This window comes from Colossoma macropomum, unplaced genomic scaffold, assembly GCF_904425465.1.
Source record: "Colossoma macropomum unplaced genomic scaffold, Colossoma_macropomum, whole genome shotgun sequence".
NCBI classification, from domain to species: domain Eukaryota; kingdom Metazoa; phylum Chordata; class Actinopteri; order Characiformes; family Serrasalmidae; genus Colossoma; species Colossoma macropomum.
In genome coordinates, this window is record NW_023494807.1 from 8,054,849 (window position 1) to 8,070,000 (window position 15,152).

General features: G+C 41.9%; 1 protein-coding gene across 1 annotated transcript in view; it reads left to right on the top strand.

Annotated features, from left to right (window-relative positions):
* LOC118797330 (SH2B adapter protein 2) overlaps window positions 1-15,152 on the top strand; it is a 47,492-nt gene that overhangs the window by 15,541 nt on the left and 16,799 nt on the right. Inside the window, exon 2 of the mRNA XM_036556659.1 lies at window positions 11,377-12,253. Coding sequence (XP_036412552.1) covers window positions 11,408-12,253 — 846 coding nt within the window. The 5' untranslated portion in view covers window positions 11,377-11,407. The remainder of the gene's footprint in view (window positions 1-11,376; window positions 12,254-15,152) is intronic.

Genomic DNA, 15,152 nt, shown 5'->3' on the forward strand with positions numbered 1-15,152 from the left:
GTTTCTCCAGCAGGGGGGAAGTTGCCATGAATCTACACCAGAAGGAGTTCGTGAATGCACATGTAACATCTTATAAAACAGCAGGTGAAGTTTTCAAAAGATGTTGGGTTACTTAGTATTGTATTATTTGACGTGATATTTATTAAAGGTTTTTATTAAAACAGTTGTAAACATGTAAAGCATGTAAACTAAAAATAGAGTAGAGAGTAGGTCACAATTTTGTGTATTGAGTGGCGTGGGGGGGGGCGGTGGGAGGTGATGTAATCAATAATCACAGTTTTTTAACTAGAAAGTAGATTAGATATCACCCAGGTCTAGTCCCCATCTCTTGATTTGCCCTTTTTTTTTGTAAAAAAAAAAAGCTGATTAATTGATTATTTTAAAAAATAGTCAGTAGTCTACTCGATTATGTCTATAATCAGTAAACAGCCCTAGTCTGTGTTTTTTTTTTGGATGCTCATCAGATTCTATTTGCTTTTTTGCTCACTTCCCTTTTTGTGTAGTGAAACTGATTATAATGCAGTCATCGTGTCTCCTATGATGTGGTTTAAACCAAAAGATGAAGTTAGCAGTGTGGGTGTGTGAGAGAGCGAGAGCTCCTGTTTACTGTTACGAAACTGCAGGTTTGCCCTTGAATCACAGCAGGGGAATTAGTTCCAGTTGGTGGACGAGCGTTTTACACTAAGCCTGTGCGACAACTTGACGGATCCTGATGGGTTTTTTCCTCTCCAAACCACAATAAAGCCGCTTGCGAGGAGAATTCCAGGAAGCCGCGCAGGGGAGCTAAGTGTGTGCGTGTGTTTATGTGTATGTTTGTTTTCATGCAGTTTTAGGAAGAAAAATAGAGAAAAACCTACAATATCAGATCAAATAATGGTCTTAACTTTGTAAAATGTTCCTTTTTATTTACACTGAAAGGGTAGAACCATATGCAGTACATGTCCAGCAGTTTGTACACTGCAAAAAATGGTAATTTGTCAAGTGAAATGATAATTTCTAGTTTTTATTTTTTTAGGTCATTTTACCATAGAAAATTATCTCACTATACTGACAGATAATTTCAAGCAAATTTCTTAAAACAAGCTAAATTATCTGCCAATATATTGAGATGATTTTACTTAAAATGACTTAAAACAAGTGAAAATTGTCTAGAAAGGTTAAATAATCATATATTAAGCATACAACAACCTCAACAGGAGAAATATTAGATTTATTGACTATATTCTAGATAATTTTACTTGAGAAGATACTGTTTTTTTGCAGTGGAGACCCTATTTTCTACTGACTAGCTCACTTTCTTCAATTTTTTGAATTTTTTTTGTACATAAAAAATCATATTACTATTTACTGCATTTGTTTTGTTTGCACTAAAACTAATGTACTTAAGTGCCTAAGACTTGTGCACAGTACTGTGTTTTATAATATGTCCCTGCATTGTATAAACCCATCTTTTGACAAGGCCCCCACTCTGTCCTGCTTGATCTTAACTGTGCTAGGTTAACATAATAACTAATAATAACTAACAAATTGTGCTTGTTTAACTGGACTCTGTCCCTCAAGTCACTCTTAAAGTAAAAGCAGTGACCGGTAATATCGCTCAGGTAGCTCTTATATAAGAGTCCTCGGTCGTGTACGGCTTACAGAGCTCTGTGGGGACGTGGTTATGGTTATTAATGTAAGTCTGCCAGAGCTGATACATTAATGTCTCTCACTCATAAATGTTTCGTGTCGGGCTGTTAGCGCTGGAAAGAGTATCCCAGAATTCCCTCTGGTTGGCAGAAGGGATAATGAGTCACAAGCGCTTTGACACCACAGGATCCCTCCATCTCTCCATCTCTCTCTCTCTTACACTCACGCTTGGCCGTTAGGATTAATTGGCGCTCGTTAATATTAATAGGTTTGGGAGAGTCTCTTAAGCTCTAAGCTCCGTTATTGGACAGCGTGCTCAGTTTGCTGAGGCTCAGTGGATTTAATTTTCTCTTTCGTCTCTCTCGCTGTCTTCTCCTTCTTTTTCTCTCCCTGTCTCTCGCTCCCCTTCTTTCTCTGTTCCTGTCTCTCCCACCTCTTCTTTCTCTCTTCCTTGCTCTCTTTTCTTTCTTTCTCTCTCTCTCTCTATTTCAGTCTCTTTTTTCTTTCTCTCTTACTCTGTTTCTGTCTTTGTCTTTCTCTTTCTTTTTCTTTCTCTCTGTTTCTGTCTGTTTTAGTCTCTTCTCCTCACTATCTTTTTTCTCTCCTCTCTCTCGCTCTCTCTCTCTCTGTCTCTCTCTCTGTCTGTTTCAGTCTCTTCTCCTCACTCTCTTTTTCCTCTCCCCTCTCTCTGTCTCTCTGTCTCTCTCTGTCTGTTTCAGTCTCTTCTCCTCATTCTCTTTTTCCTTTCCCCTCTCTTTCCTTTCCTCTCCTCACTGTCTTTTTCCTCTCCTGTCTCTCTCTCTCTCTCTCTCTCTAAGTCTCTGCTACTCGCTTTCTTTTTCCTTTCCTCTCCTCTCTGTTTCTGTCTGTTTTAGTCTCTTCTCCTCACTACCTTTTTTCTCTCCTCTCTCTCTCTCTCTCTCTCTCTCTCTCTCTCTCTCTCTCTCTCTGTCTCTGCTCTTCACTCTTTTTCCTCTTTTTCTTCTCCTCTCTCTCTCTCTCTCTCTGTTTCAGTCTCTTCTCCTCACTTGCTTTTTTCCTTTTCTTTTTTCTTACTGTTTCTGTTTTTGTCTCTCTCTCTTTTCCCTTCTTCTCTGTCTCTCCTTCTGTCTCTCTTTGCCTCTCTCTCCTTCTTTTTTCTCTCTCCGTCACTCACTCTCTTTCTGTTTCTTTCTCTCTCTCTCTCTCTCTCTCTCTCTCTCTCTCTGCCTGTTTCTGTCTTCTTTCTCTCGACCCCAGTGACAGTGTTGTACCTTTATTTCTGAGAGCTTCATGTAGATGAGATCGTTCTTGAAATGCAGCTGTGCTGATTAAACATGCAGGCAGATCATTTCTGTACAAACAGCCGCTTCTGTGGTACATTGTACATTTCCGAACCCGTGTGTCGAACACAAGGCCGGCGGGCCAGATCAGGCCTGCGACACCATCCTATCCGGCTCGCAAAAGTATTTTAATTTTCTATTAATATTAGCCCGTTTCACAATGCGCTGCACTACAGTCCCCAGCATGCACTGCAGCGTAATATGCTCCGACTCTTCTACCCCAACGACAATCTATAGAATGGCAGTTACACCTCAATTCTACACAATTCTAGACAATTCCACACCAGTCATCACCAAATGCATTTCAGCTGCAGTTCAACCGACATAAACACGTAACCTCAGCTCAGCAGCTCAGAAACTGAGCCCAAGTCAGTGAAAGAAGGATTCCAGGTGTCTAGTTCAGCTTTGGGGACATTTAAATTTTGAATATTTCAAGTATCCATGTAATATTTCAAGGTCTAGTATAAGTGTCTGTATTTTACTGTTGAAGTATTTGCATATTTTGAATAAACAGTGGGCAGTTCAGGGTTACAGCACAACATTAATTAAAAATGAAATAAACATTATTTTTTCTCTGGCCCACAGATTTGATGAGATTCTTTAATATGGCCCCTTTAGTGGTTGAGCTTGACACCCCTGTTTTAGAACATCCTCTCACAACAGTGTCAAAATAAAAGCATACAAAAAATACCATGAAGAAATTCGATTGAGACCACCTCTATTAATCAAAGGACCACGTGACTTTGATTTTGTGTAAGGACCCATAAATTTGACATTGCTTTCTTTATTTTTCTCATCTCTGAGTGTGAATAAGGGCGCATTAACTTTATGCAACACACTTGGAAAGAGCTAATGTTCTGTTCTCTAGTACAGCTGTACCCTGGAGCCATACCCTTGGCCCAGTTTCTGATGGTCAGACCTGGTCATGGTACCATTTTAGCCTCATCTGGATGTGACGATGGTGCTGATTCTACATCTGACTCTCCTTGATGCTATTTGTGTCTGTGCTGCTACTGAAAAAGCCAACCAAAATCCAAACAGGATGTAAGGAATCATGTAGCGGATGATGGATTTTGCATGGAGCACTTCTTTAAGGAATCCTCTGAAGGCCTCTGGAGTTTATATCCAAAGAGCGGTTCTCCTATTTTTATTCCATGTGTGTGACTTTTCGTGCTAGTGAGAAATAAAGTGGGTTCAAAAAGGCCAATTTGTTCCCATGATTCATGTATCATTGTTTTGTGCTGACTCATCGTTTGTATCAGTTTTTGTTTCGACTGGTCCCTGCAGAAGGAGCTCACTCTGAAACCGACACATCCACTGGAAGACCTGGCCTCGTGTAGCCATTCTGAAACTAGAGAACTCACGGTTTTAATGGTCACTGTGTTAAACAGAAAGTTTAGAGTGAAACTGTGATTTTCTGAAAGTTTGTTATGGTTATTTGAGGGTGTGAAGTATCGGGATGTAGAACGTGTTTTAGTCAGTAGCTGATTGAATATACCTGCTTTGTACAGTACTGTCCAAATATTAGAGACCCACCCTTATTTATTTATCAGTCAGAGCTAAATGTAAATTTAAAAAAATTTAAATGTAACATCTGATTTTTCAGTATTTAGTCCATTTCTTAATATAGTTTTCAGATTTTCAAAGAATTATTACATTCAGTGATGTTGAGGTCTGGACTCTGGGGTGGTCAGTCCATTGTTCTGCTTCTTTGTTTGATGTGTCTCCTTTTCTCAGTCTTCTTGACAGCTACACATCCTTTCAGAACCCATAGCGCTGAGTCGTCTTCTCACAGTGGAAGGATGGACAGAAACACCTGTGGATGTTTTCAGATCTGAAGCAGCTTGATTTTCTCCTCTCTCTCAAAGATGAAAGCTTTAAGTGCTGTTTATCTGATGGGGGCAGGTTTGGTGTCTACCAGGTCTTCCAGATGGTTGTTAGGTTGTTTCAGATCAGAAACGAGAGTGGTGATTTTCTCCTGAAGATGAAAGCTTTAAATGTTTGTAACATCGATTTCTACCAGGCCTTCATCACCAGACTGACAACATGCTATGTGTCCTGACTTCTCTAGTGCCCCCATTAGACACTATGACCACACACACTCGTTACCACAGTATTGTTTATCTGCTGAGGGCAGTTCTGGTGGTCTACCAGGTCTTGTGTGGTTGATAGGAGTCCCATTTTGTGTAGAATATTTTGAACTCTACTTTTAGGAACTCTTGTTTAGACTTCCTTCCTTATGCAAGTGGAATAGCTTATATCTAATCTTTTCAGAAATATTTCCTGCAAATGAACAACTTGTCTATAGTGGCAGTTTTGACTGGAAATTGAATAAATGAAGGGTGGTTTTGGCTTCTGCACAATATGTGATAAAATGGTCAACGCTTGTAGATACAAGATCTGAGTGAATATTTGAATTTGCACGCTTTGGCTCAATCCCATTTCACCCCATGCCCCTACCACTTAGCCCTTAGCCCTCCATGTTGTGTGTTCACATCTAGGGGTAGAGTGTCCTGATTTTTGTTGAGATACAGGGGTAGGACGAAGTGTTAGAGCTACATGGCCCTTCAAACAAAGGTGTTTCTGAGGCACACATTAAATGTCTCCTAATGTGTTGGTAGCTAGCTAAATTTCCCATTCCACCTTAAATAATCCAGGAGTTCTGACGCCTGAAGTGCCACAATGTAACTGCTGCTTCATTTAAGGTGGAACGGGAAAATTCGCACGAGAAGCTGGTGAATATCTGACTTCAGCTTCATAGCACTGAAGATTCAGTTAGTTATTAATATGCAAAGTAATCGCACCCCCCCTCTTTGAAGGCATATGATTCCCTAAATGTAACTAAAGCCCAGCAGTGAGGAGCTGAACTTTACCCTCCTCTGCTATCACTGCAGACTGGCAGGGCCGCCTGCAGAGCTGCGCTAGTAGCCTGTTAATGAAGTAATGTTCTCTTTATTTGAGGATTGTCCCATTTCTTGGGAAAGAGTTCAATCACTACCCCTTGTAACACTTGAAAACAAGGCGGAGGGGTATAAATAAGAAATGGGATCAGGCCTTTGGCTTTCCGCTTTCCTGATGTCTTGTGCAGATTCCGAGCTGTGATGTTGCCTCATAAATCAACACGAGTGTTTAGAAGTTAGCTTTACTGTCAGAGTCCTCTGGGAGACCCTACTTGGCCATGAATTGACTACGTTGGAAGCGTCCTGCGATCAGGCTAAAAATAAAGCGGCCTTTGGAAGACACACGTGATGACATGACAAATGGGCCCTGTTTCGACCTCGGCTGCGTTCTCCAAGAAAGTAGATGGGGGGGGTCCCGAATGAAAGCTGAAAAAGCAGGGAAAAAAAGAAAAAAAAACGGGGAAAAATGGTGTAATCTGCAGAGAAGAAGAGCAGTTTGAATAGAAGAGAAGAGGGAGAAAGAAGAGCAAAGAGGAGAGAGGAGGGAGAGGGCAGGGAGAAGCGTGACGCTGGCTGGCGATAATAGAATGTGTTGTTTTGCTTGACACCACAAAACCACAAAGAGGGCTTATCTGTGATACAATGAGGCTTGGCAGCAGCGAAGCCTGGTGAGGCCTGTGGGAGAGCATGAGAAAGAGAGAGAGAGAGAGCGAGCGAGAGAGAGAATGAATGACTCTCGGTCTCAATGGGGCGAGAGTAGCTGACTGTCAGCTTCGTTCAGGGAAGAAAACGCTCACGGATTCACACCTCCGCTCCTCAACATGTTTTTCTCTCGCGCTCGCGTTTGGGAGAAGTAGGCCAGGGGATTGTGTTGCCATCACTCAGAAATGTCAGGCGAGCTTGTGCTGGTATTTGCTCGCGAGCAGCGGAATACAAGGTCTGTCAGAGCTGGAGGAACACAGACGAGAAGCAGATTAAAGTGATAGTTTGGTAAAAAATCAAATCGAAACAGATGGTCCTTATAGTCCAGAGTGCTTATAGTCCAGAGTCCTTAAAGTCCAGAGTGCTTATAATCCATAGTCCTTATAATCCATGGTCTTTATAATCCATAGTCTATAATCCATAGTCCTTATAATCTGTAGTCCTTTAGTCCATAGTCCTTATAGTCCATGGTCCTTAAAGTCCAGAGTGCTTATAGTCCATAGTCCTTATACTCCATAGTCCTCATACTCCATAGTCCTTAAAGTCCATAGTCCTTACAATCCATAGTCCTTAATGTCCACAGTCCTTAAAGTCCATAGTCCTTATAATCCATAGTCCTTAATGTCCACAGTCCTTAAAGTCCATAGTCCTTATAATCCATAGTCCTTAATGTCCACAGTCCTTATAGTCCATTGTCCTTAAAGTCCAGAGTGCTTATAGTCCATAGTCCTTAAAGTCCACAGTCCTTATAATCCATAGTCCTTATACTCCATAGTCCTTATCCCTAATGCAGTCGCGATGTTTGGTGTCTGAAATTTGCTTATTTCGTTTTTCGTTGAAGCTACAGGACTAAATTTGCTGACGTGTGGAGCTGTTATGGTTACTTAGTTAAATTTTAAATTAAATTTAAATTTGAGATAAATTACTTGAAGAATTCGCTGCTCATGATAAAGTCATGTTTAACAGTCTAAAGATTCTCCAGTGATGTACTATGAGTGCTCAGGTCTCTTTAGTGTCCATCACTGAAAAATAGGAAACCCACACCAGCAGGATCTCATTAATCACGTCTATGAAGTAACAGTGTATGCTTTTCTTCTTCTTTTGAAAGCATGAAAGCTTTCATGTAAATAGGTCTTGGCTTAGCAGCTCGGCAGACATCTATAAGACTAACTGGCTACTTCAGAGTGAGTTGAAAGGATTCACAGTAAATATATAATATAGAGTAAATGCTGGGCACAGTGGTGCAGTGGGTAGCAGCATCACTGGGCCTGGGTTTGGTTCCCCGGCCGGGTGACCAGGGTCCTTTCTGTGTGGAGTTTGCTTGTTTTCCCTTTGTCTGTGTGGGTTTCCAAAGACATGCAGTCAGGCCAGTTGGAGACTCTAAATTGTCCCTAGGTGTGTGAATGTATATGTCTGTCTGTCTGCCCTGAGATGGACTGGTGACCTGTCCAGGGTGTATCCTGCTTTCTGCCCAATGACTGCTGGGATAGGCTCCAGCCCCTCCTGTGACCCAGGAGGATAAGCGGTTTAGAAAATGTGTCTATGTGTGTGAATATGCCACTTGAATGTCTGTTACACGCTTCAAATGCATGTGTTTAAGTAGTGAGTAATATTACTGAGTAGTAATACTGAGTAATATTGACCTAGTTTTGGAAAATGAAGGTATGGCACCTCTAAGGTAATGTGGTAACGTAATGATGTGCAGCTGTGAGAAGTTCATGAAAGCCATTTTTATTGTTTGACTTTAAAAACCTTTTCTAAATCGTCAGAATAATTACCAGATTACTCAATTAGTAATATAATTGATAATGACAGCCTTATTAACAAGTTATATACGTAAGCTGAAACACTCCAGTAAGCATCATGCAAGTGTGATGACTTAAACATGCAGTTTTCATGATTGCTAACTGGTGTACAGGAGCCTCATAGCTCCAGTGCTAAAGCAGTAAAAACCCATCTCCATCTGATTATCGAGGTTTCCCAATCCCAGTCCTGGCAACTCAACACTGTGGAAGTTTTTGCGCTTTGTCTTATCAAACACACATTTTTTACTCGTTAACTAATTAACATGCGCCTCATTGGCTGGGTGAGGTGTGTAGTGTGGAGAAACCGCAAAAATATGGGTCACCAGGACTGGGATTGGGAACTTCTGGTATAAGCTTCCATTACTTGTTCGCTATATTAGCTTGGCAGCTCCAGTGTGAAACTAAAGAAGCACCAAAGACACCAAACATGTCTTAGCTGATCGACTAAATATTTGACAAGGGAGGAAAATGTGAGTTTTATTTTTTATCGCTTTAAGACAAAGACTGTTTTTTGGCCTCTGCATTGATAGCTGATATAAGAGCCCCCTGGCACTGATACGGACCTTTTCACACTCTCCATCACACACTCCTCATTTACCCCTCACATGGAGCAAACACACACATACACACACACACACCCTGCAGTGAAAGCAGGCCCGTCTTCTCCTGTTGGTTCCAGGCACCAGTGGTCATTAGCAGTGCTGCAGCTGTCTCTTTTTCACTCTTTTGTACGAATTCTCTTTTTGTATTCTCTCGCTCTTTTGTACAGCTTCTCAACGATGCTCAGTGAAAGCTAACCAATGGCCTGCCTAAGTCCATCCCCTCACCAAGGCTAAAACAAAGTCCTCCATTCCCTCGTCCTCCATTCCCTTTCTTCGACTTCCCCCACACAGATGTGAATAAGGGTCATTCCTAGGCGTTACGTTTTCACATGAAAGGAATTTGTTCTCACACAAGTACAGAAACTATAATAAACATGCAGTAAAACACCAAAATGTGAAGTACTGTACATGTTTGATAGCAGGAGGTGGTAGCAGACATAGTTCATAGATGTGCCTAACAGTGACTATGTAAAGTATATACACCGATCAGGAATAACATTATGACCATGTTTCTATGCTCATTGTCCATTTTATCAGCTCCACTTACTATATAGGTGCACTTTGTAGTTCTACAATTACAGACTGTAGTCCATCTGTTTCTCTGCATACTTTGTTAGCCCCCTTTTACCCTGTTCTTCTGTGGTCAGGACCCCCATGGACCCTCACAGAGCAGGTACTATTTGGGCAGTGGATCATTCTCAGCACTGCAGTAGCACTGACGTGGCGGTGGTGTGTTAGTGTGTGTTGCGCTGGTCTGAGTGGATCAGACACAGCAGTGCTGCTTCATATGAAATCATGAGCTAAATGAGAAAATCTCTGATAACTGAAAGACTCAGTGGACTCATGAGCTTTTCTTCATAGATCCTCAGAAAATAGGTAAAAGGAAGTCGTGATGTCATCAGTGTGATTTTTATTTCAAAATAAGAGATTTTTTGTTATGCAGAAACACCAGTGACGCAACTCCTGGGGACCACAACTTTCATTATGTATTTTATAATATTTATTTGTTTTCATTTGTTTTCTTTATGCCATTTAAATCATATATTCCATAGTCGTGTATAGATTATTGCAGTTAAAATCGCAGAAAAACATGGTTTTTACCTCAAAATATGGCCTCGCCCTTTACACATGACTGTGGGGACGAGCTCTTCTGTGGTGCTTGGAATTCTAGATAATTGATTTAAAATCCAATATTGCTAAATTGAGACTCAAGAAGGTGTAATTGTTAAGATAATTTATTGATTTATTCTAAAATATTAATTAATTGTAACCCTAACATGTTTTTTTAAGTGTAATATATCTGTTTCTGTAGAATGACCCAGCTACAAAAGACTAAAATAAAGGCACTGTTATTTACAGCGTGCTAACAGTGTATTAATCAGTTTTAACTTGTGCACTTTACACTGACATCACTGTATATAACTTCAATGTAACGATAGCCCACAGCATTTGTTTCTGATTTAACAGTGAAAGGGCTCTGACTCTTCTTATTTGCACTTATAAATCATCAAAAAAAATTTCAGCACACTGCAAAAAAAGATATTTTCGCAAGTGAAATCATCTTTTATGTTGTCAATATATCTAATATTTCTCTTTTTGAGATTATTGTAAAAATTTTATACAGTTATTCAACTTAATTTTTGTCTTTTTTCACTTTAAATGTATGTAGTTTAAGTAATCTAGTTTTTAATATAGAGTAATACTCTCTTGTTCTGTTGGCAGGTTGTTCTGTTGCTTTCCACATGCAAAGGAAATATATTTTGTGTATATTTGTTTTATATTTCCACATATGTTTGATGTATAAGCAAATATAAAAAATTGACACTGTTACATAACGTATGACACATATTTATATATATAAGGGGGATCATGGACCAGCCATTCAGAAGCCTGAAGACCCCAACAGAAGACAGGATATTCTGGAGAAACTCTAGCCATGTGTTGATGGAGCTTAGTAATAATAATAATAATAATAATAATAATAATAATATGCATACATTGGCATCTATTTAAATATTTAAACATGGCACATATTTTTAATATGAGCAAAAATATGTGTATGTATTTTTCTTCCACATTGGTTATTTTCAACACTGCTTCTTTTTATTTGTGCTTCAAAATGATCTGCATTCTGTTTTGAAACAGCCAAATGATCTGCCAATTGATAAGACAATATCTGTAGTTAAGATGATTTAAAGCGCTGAGAAATCATCATAATATTTAAACATTCTTACAATCTCTATGAGAAATATTATATAAATGACTAGACTTTAGATGTTTTCACTTGCTGACATATAATTTTTTGCGGTGCAGTTAAACTGCAGTTGCTCTTAAAGAGACACTGCTTGGGGTAAGAAGCTGTTCCTTTGTCTGTGATGTCGTGTCTGACCCGCTCTTCCTCTCTGTGTCCTCTCAGCGCTCTGCCGGGGCGTTGGCATGGCCCAGGGATGAATGGCGACGGGGCGCCCAGCAGCCCGGAGCTCTCCTCCTCGTGCCCACCGCCCGACTGGAAGGAGTTCTGCGAGCTGCATGCCCGCGCCTCCGCCGCCGACTTTGCCCACAAGTTCCGTCGCTTCATCAGCGAGAACCCGTGCTACGACTCGCCGGGTGCCGACGCCAGCTTCTCTCAGCACTTCGCCCGCCACTTCCTGGACTGTTTCGTGGCTGCCCTCAGCCAGGCGCGGGAGCCGGGCTCTCCAGGCTCCGCCCCCAAGTATAGCATTGTGCCCTTCGCCGGCCTCCGGAGCTGTCCGCCGCCCTACGGCCACGACCTCTACCAGCGGCGCAAGGACGCGGGCGCCTCCAGCGAATCACTGGACAGCATGGACAGCGTGGGAGGAGGGGGTGCTGGAGGAAGCTCCGCCTCCCACAAGGTGTCAGCCTTGGGCCAGTCACGGAGCTCAGAGGACGTGTCTCTGGGCCATCACCACCCCAAAGCACGCTTCAAGAAGGGCTTCTCGCTGCGCAACATGAGCCTGTGCGTGATGGACGGGGTCAGGGAGATCTGGCACCGCCGAGCGTCTCCAGAAGGGGACAGGAAGGCAAACGGAGGGGAGGCTGGCGGTCCTGACCGCTGGAGCCAGAAGCTGAGGTTGGCACGCGGTTCACAGAGCCACCGGGGGGCCGAGCTGCTGGAGATCCAGAGGGAGGGGGCGCTGCGCTACATGGTGGCCGACGACACCAACTGCGTGGGGACGGCGCAGTGGCAGAAGTGCAGGCTGCTGCTCAGGAAGACGGGAGCCGCCTCGGAAGGCGGCGAAAAGTTCTTGCTCGAGTTCTACGTGCCGCCAAAGGTAATCTGATTTAGACAAACAATTGTGGATTTTTTTTTGTCTCAAACCATAAACCACAATTCACACTTTTATTGTTACTCTGATGCAGCAGATGTAGGTAGCATGAATTTTGGTTTGACTGTTTTCTCAGACACAGTCACAGTGCATCCAGCAATAAAGGCAGCATGGAGCTTCTTTTACACAGTGATAAGAAACACAGTAGCTCACAAAAAGCTCAGCTACTCTGGTATTAGGTTTTTTTTACATTTCCCTGATTTTCTCCCCAATTTAGTCGTCTCCAATTCTACCCACTAGTTAGAACTTCCCCAATCACACGATACTACCAGCGCTAGGAGGGCGAAGGCTAGCACAGGCTATCGCATCTTTTCAAACTGCCGCTGACGCAACGTCACTGGACAGCTGAACACGCTTGGAGGAGTCAGACGCCTGTGCTGACTAGCATCGCATTCAGTGATAGGGACAGAGCCGGTTTATGAGGAGCCTGGCCTCTTCCTATTCCCCCCGTTATATCATAAACAGGACTGCTAAACAGCAGAGGGCGCCCGCGAGTGAGTCCTCAATGAATGGGAGTAAATGGCGTTCAACGGCTAAAAACGAAAGGTTAAAATAGATTCTAATCACTCGCCCAGAACGTTTCTTTAATTTTAGAAAGTAAAAAGTTGTTTTTCACTAAAAAACAAAGAAATCTTACCTTTATATTCCCTTTTTTTAACAGCAGACGGGCAGCAGAAGGCGGGCATTACTGCTAGAGCGTGATTGATTGGTGAGCGGAGCAGCTCATTGGCTGTTCGCGCTCACTGACGTCATGGACGTACATGAGGCGCCATTTTAAACTCCTATAGCTCGAGTTTAAAAGCTCTTAAAAATATAACAGCAGTGTTAAAATGTTTTATGCTGTTCTGTGTTCAGAAGGTGAATGTATTCTTTTACATTAAAAATGTTTAAACATTTATAAACTATGATTTTGCTCAAATGCTCCATATCAACCCATTCATTTTGGACTCACTTGGGAGCGCCCTCTAGCGTCTGAGAAACCCGGAAGACATTGTAGAGTGGTAATTCTCCTCTCTACAAGTTCTCTGATGGGGAGAGAAGGGGGGGCCATCCTACCCACCCAGAGAGGGAGGCCAATTGTGCTTTATTGGACTCCCGGCCACGGACGGCTGTGGCATCACCAAAGATCGAAATCGCGATCTCCTGATGAACGGGCCACAGCTTAGACGGTTGCGCCACTCGGGAGCCCCCTGGGAGTTTTAATGAATTCAATCAATTCCATCAATTTTTTTTCTAAATCTCTTCATGATTAAATTCAGATAGGTTTTGAGGCAAAATGCTTCATTTTAGAGTCATTATTGTTCACCAGATAGAAACCAGATGTCTGAAGTTTGATTTTACTTGCCTATAAGACATTGTTTAACTTTAGCTTTGAGAGTTGTTTTTTTTTTCTAAATACATGGTCGAGAGATACTAAAATGGAATTGTAAAGGCGAAATAGTCCCCAGGTCAGTAAATTTTCTACATTTATTCGTTTCACATCAAACCACTCTGAATGGCGGTTTTCATCTCAGTGACTAAATTGTGTCGAGATTTTTAAAAATCGGTAGAATTCCCCTTCGAAGGAAACATTGCCAAAGTCTCTGAATGAATAGCTGACGAGACATTTTTTTGCATCGTAATTCTGCAGTCTGGTGTTGCTCATTAGAGGTCTGAACTCTGATTTGCAAAGCCACATTTTAGCAACTTTATTTGTAAAAAACAAAAAAAAAAGTTTTATATAAGTAAGATGAAATCGAAATGAGTTGAGTCGCTGGTTCTACAGCAGGAAATGTCCCGCTCTGGTCCAGATTTTACTCAGCAGTTGGTCAGCAGAATCTCCAGGCAAATTATTTCTGGTCAGCAGTGGTCATGTGGTTAGAAAATGTCCTATGATGAGTGATGCAGTGGGGCTGATAAATTGTGAAGCAACAGATGGGCTATAACTGTAGAGTATAACAGTAGAGTGACCTACAGGGTAGGTGTTTCTAATAAAGTGGCTAGTGAGTGGAAGCACATAACAGGTGTTTCTAATAAAATGGCCAGCGAGTGGAAAGACAGAGTAGGTGTTTCTAATAAAGTGACCAGTGAGTGGAAAGACAAAGTAGGTGTTTCTAATAAACTGACCAGTGAGTCTGTGTACTGCAGAGTGAGGATGCGCATTCTGGAAGTCACAGTAATGTGAGGACTGCACTGCTGACTGTGTAAATTTGCCAGCTGGTGTATGATCCAGTTTTGACCTGAGGACAGTCAGGCCTGGCTTTGCGTCAGCTGGCCTGAGTCTGCTGTACTGTGTCCAGATCTGTCAGTGTCCTGCTGCCCACCCCTTTGGGCACAGATTCCCACACAGGGCTATGTATAGGTCAGCATAAATCCGTAGGTGTCGATACCATGTTAGTATTGAATTACTCCTCTTGTAATTATCCAATATATACGTCTTGGTTCAGGTTATTTATAGACGGTATGTTGGTGTATGTTAGCAAGCTAGATTGTTGTTACTGTGCCAGTCAAAGCTGAACTACTTTAGCAGATAAAAAAGCCACAGATGTATGTGTCAGTGTTTTTAGAGACTCGACATACAGTACTGTGCAGATGTCAGCCCACCTTAGAACATCAAAATAGTGTTTATCTGGGCTCTCGGTGGGTTTTCAGTTGTAAAAACACGATCAGACTAGGAGAAATACGAATAAACTCTAATGCCATGTAAGCAGTGGTGGACAGTAACTTAGTAAATGTAATGCACACTTTACTTTGAGCTTGTTTTGACCTTTTGGACATACAGACCCTGTGCAAGCATACGGTTCAACGTCAGTGCAGCAGCTTAAAAAACTCCAGCACCACTGCTGTGTCTGATCCACTCGGACCA